General features: G+C 40.9%; 1 protein-coding gene across 1 annotated transcript; it reads left to right on the top strand.

Annotated features, from left to right (window-relative positions):
• Positions 1 to 1,687: 1,687 nt before the first annotated feature.
• LOC125036020 (collagen alpha-1(VIII) chain-like) lies at positions 1,688 to 3,238 on the top strand. The gene is made up of 2 exons (XM_047628372.1): positions 1,688 to 1,834; positions 2,663 to 3,238. The coding sequence occupies exon 2, from the start codon at positions 2,676 to 2,678 to the stop codon at positions 3,159 to 3,161; it is 486 nt and encodes a 161-aa protein (XP_047484328.1). The 5' UTR covers positions 1,688 to 1,834; positions 2,663 to 2,675; the 3' UTR covers positions 3,162 to 3,238.
• Positions 3,239 to 5,000: the final 1,762 nt, after the last annotated feature.

Raw genomic sequence — 5,000 nt, 5'->3', positions numbered from 1 at the left:
ATAGATAAGAGGTATTGCTCTCCCTCTTTCACCCTCTCCCATTTCCTTTCCCCATTACCGCTCTGCCCTTCCTCTCACTCCTAAATCTCCCTTAAATTGACTCCTTCCTCCTACTTTAAGCCTCCCCTCTCCCACCTTCTCTTCTTCCTTAAACTCCCCCACAACATTTGCTCCCTTCTTGCCTTCCAGGGGCGTTATTTTTTTTTTTTTTTTTTTTTTTTTTTTTTTTTGAGGGAGGCCCCATTCAAGGTCTAGCTTTACCCACCACACAAGGACCACCACACTCCCACGATGTTATTTTTTTTCCTAAATCACACCTTTATAATTCCGGTCGTATCTTAAACATGCTCCTAGAATAGTTCGTTCTTCAGACATCTCCGAGGCTTCAGCGCCCCAGAAACTGAATGTGCTCACTTCACTTGTCACCAAAGTTTTCTTGGGGCGAGAGGGGGGGGGGGGTGGCTCTCGCCCCAAGAAAACTTTGAAACCACGCCCCTGTCCCCTTCTCTTCCTCTCCTATCCCTATTTTTCGTCCGACCCTCTTCTTCCCTTCCCCTTTAAGCTCCCTTCCCCTCCCTTTCCCCCCTCCCCACTTCTCCTCCATTCCTTCCCCTTCCTCCTTAACCTCGTATCTCGGGTAGTCGTGTAAACAAAGCATAAACTGACGGTCTAACTACTTCAGTGTAGTGTACTTACCTCGAACAAGAATAGTAATAGTAATAATAATGATATTAATAATGATGATAGAAATTATAGTAACAACTACGATAACATTAATAATGGTAACAAAAATTACAAAAATGATCATAGTAATGAAGATAATAGTTATAACAGGATTCTCATTTATTGCCAATATGTTGCGCGCGCTCGTGTGTGTGTGCGTCATTCTTTAATATCCATGTTATCACACCTTTTTACACCCGAATGAAGTGATTTCAAGTCACGTGGGGTGTAACTAACGGACGAAATACAAGTATAATTATAATATACGTGATAATAATAATGATATTACATATGATAATGATGATGATGATAACAATGATAACAATAATGATAATAATGATGATAATGACGATGATAATAACAGCAACAAGAACAATAATGACTTTAAGACAGTTTTGGTCCCAATTATCCTTACTAAATTATCAACTTTCCATTCTTTCGTTCTTTATGTAAGCATGGGAAATTTTCGATACCCGCATGGGAGCGCATGTGCGTCTATCCACGCATGCCTGCCTCGGAAAATAAGTGTATTTACTCACAAATACACACACCCACGTACAGTCGTACACCCATGCACGCACGCACGCACGGAAGCACAGATCCACACACACACAGGCATGTACGCACGCACGCACACATACACACAAATACTCTCACGTGTGTGTGTGCGCTTGCGAGTGTTTGTGCGCAAGTGCACATATTTCATACACATACATACGCACACACAAGATAGAGAGAGAGAGAGAGAGAGAGAGAGAGAGAGAGAGAGAGAGAGAGAGAGAGAGAGAGAGAGAGAGAGAGAGAGAGAGAGAGAGAGAAAGAGAGAGAGAAAGAAAGAGAGAGAGAGAGAGAGAGAGAAAGAGAAAGAGAGAGAGAGAGAGAGAGAGAGAGAGAGAGAGAGAGAGAGAGAGAGAGAGAGAGAGAGAGAGAGAGAGAGAGAGAGGAGGAGGAGAAAAACTACCGGGCGTTGCTCAATGGCGCCCCGGAATCTCGGACTTTCCGGGGGGAGTTGCGTGAGCGAGGATTCCCGACGCGACACCATAAAGGGCAGCTCTCTCCTGGCGCCGCAGTGCACTCCCGAGGGCCCTGCCGGCCAGACGCTTTAGCTGAAGTGAGTCTCCATTGTCCAAATTCTATTTTCGTTTGTCTTCCTCTTTAGGTTTTCTCTTTTGATTATCTCTAATGATCCATTTTTCTTCTTTCGTCTTAGTTCCTTATTTTGGAAGAAATACATATGTTCAATATAAATACATGCATATGTACTTTTATATTTTTACTCATACACACGCACACACAGACACTCATATATGTGGGTGGGTGTATATATATGTGTGTGTATATATATATTTACACACACACACACACACACACACACACACACACACACACACACACACACACATATATATATATATATATATATATATATATATATATATATGTGTGTGTGTGTGTGTGTGTGTGTGTGTGTGTGTGTGTGTGTGTGTGTGTGTATGTGTATGTATGTGTGTGTCTTGAGTGTGTATGTGTGTACATATACAAAGTACGTATGTGCGCATATATATTGTACATATGTATTTATTTTAGTACATACTTACGCCTCTTCTTTTCTTTTAATATTGTAATTCACTCTATTTCTCCCTTGTGTTTCCGTGTTCTTTCCGCCAGACACGTCATCAGCGTCATTGGGATTCAGAGCTCAAATGGCTAAAGGAAAAAAATATAGCAATTTATGTCACTGTTGCAACTGATAAAAGCCAACTGATAACTCTTTTAGGCGCTCTTTCGACAAACACACCTTGGCAGAGTAGGATAAAACAATGTCAAGCATATTGCTTCTAGTTTGTTTTTCGCAATACTGCACTGCCAGTTTTATCTAACTTTCTTACGCACCAGAGGGATGTCATGTAAAGAGTTAACATAATAATTGGATCTGCAGAAACCTTCTCAAAATGGCGTCGTCGAAAAAAACATACGCCCTTGTTTCCGGCCTTTGCCTCCTCCTGCTGGCGCAACAGGCGATGTCCCACACATGGGGACACCACCGGCCGAGCTTCCGCAAGCCGTACGAGCGCTATGGCCACCGTGGACTGCACGATGGCTACGGCAGTTACGGGAGGCGAGACGGCGGATACGGCAGCTCCGTGTCTGTGTCTCCGGCCGCGCATCATGGAAGCGAAGGACCTGGCCAAGGGGCGGTCGGCATTTCGCCGTTCCCGACGGACGAAGGAGTGTTAGGAGCTCCTCCCGTAGCGACGGACGGAGGAAAGGGACACCTCCACCTGGTGGGCGGCATCGAAGGGCTGACCGGAGCAGAAGCCTCGCCTCCCAGCGCGGGATTCCCGGGCGAAGACTCCTTGGTGGCCGCCCCTGGGCTAGGCCAAGGAGTCCGCGTCAGTGACATCGATCTGAGGGGCGGTCCTGCGGGGGGAGAGTGAGGGCGGTTCCTGAAGCGACGCTTCGAAGATAAAACAAAACCAACATGATGTGAGAGTCTCAATAAACGTTTTCATAATAGAGTCTTTATCTATCCAACCATCATATTTATTCTCTGAAAATGGGCGCTTTGTAATGACAAAAGAATTCGAGGATCATCATAAACGGCTTATAAGAAAAAAATATTATTTTCATTACTATGTGATGAGCACAAAGCTATGAATAAAATTATACATACATGCACATAGGGATAAAAGCGCACATATACAGCGAGATAGAACCGGCAAGGGAAAAGACTAAGGGAAATACAGACATATGCATATATGTCTATGTCTATATATATATATATATATATATATATATATATATATATATATATGTTTCATACATCCACACACACACACACACACACACACACACACACACACACACACACACACACACACACACATATATATATATATATATATATATATACATATACACATATATATATATATATATATATATATATATATATATATATATATATATATATGTATATATATGTGTATGTATAATATATATTTATATACGTATATATATGTATGTACACACACACACACACACACACACACACACACACACACACACACACACACACACACATATATATATATATATATATGTGTGTGTGTGTGTGTGTGTGTGTGTGTGTGTGTGTGTGCGTATGAATTTATACACACACCCACACACACACACACACACACACATACACACACACACATACACAGAAACACACACACATATATATACATATATACATATCAATATGATATCTGCGTGGGATCGCCGGGGGCGTGGCGACGCATCAGCCATGCAGCAATCCCTTGGACAAACCCTTTGTCGGCTTCACTATCGGCCCAGCGGTGGTTCGCGATGACGTAGTTGATGAAGTCCCTGCTTTCCTGCCCGGTGCTAAATTTCGGGCCATGGGAGAGAGCTTCTTTTCCCATGGAAGTCAGATGTTTCGAAGAGATCAGAAAGTACCTTTCCTGGACACTCTGATCCATCAGGGTGACGATGGCCTACGCTTCTCCGTATACAGGGAGCCCACAGCAACAACAACAAAAAAATCTGGTGTTGTAATAGGCTTCTTTCACAGAGCGCGGAGGATTTGCAGGCCTGAATTTCTTGAGGATGAGGTTGCCTATATAATTAATTCTTTCATGAGACATAAATATTCCAGAGGCTTCCTACTAAACCTCAGATAGAAGGCGGAGAATATACTCACAAGATCAGACCCTGCACTTTCTTCTAATAATTTTCTCATATTACCGCCATGTAACATGTGCGTGTGTGTGTGTGTGTGTGTGCGTGTGTGTGCGTGTGTGCGTGTGCACACACACACACACACACACACACACACACACACACACACATATATATATTATATATATATATACACAGATATATATATATATATATATATATATATATATATATATATATATATAGCACAGAAAAATGTGCACACGTATTTATTTATATATATACATATATACATATATGAACATATATATGAATATATATTTATTTAGATATGTATATATATGAATATATATATACATACATATACATAAATATATATATATATATATATATATATATATATGTGTGTGTGTGTGTGTATGTGTGTGTGTGTGTGTGTGTGTGTGTGTGTGTGTGTGTGTGTGTGTGTGTGTGTGTGAATGTATGTATATCATATGTATATATATAAGTATATATATATGAATTTATGTATATATATAAATATACATATACATATATGAATATATGTTTCTATATGTATACACACACAT

This window comes from Penaeus chinensis, chromosome 20 (genome assembly GCF_019202785.1).
Source record: "Penaeus chinensis breed Huanghai No. 1 chromosome 20, ASM1920278v2, whole genome shotgun sequence".
Lineage (NCBI taxonomy): Eukaryota > Metazoa > Arthropoda > Malacostraca > Decapoda > Penaeidae > Penaeus > Penaeus chinensis.
This window is presented reverse-complemented; position numbering and strand designations above follow the sequence as displayed.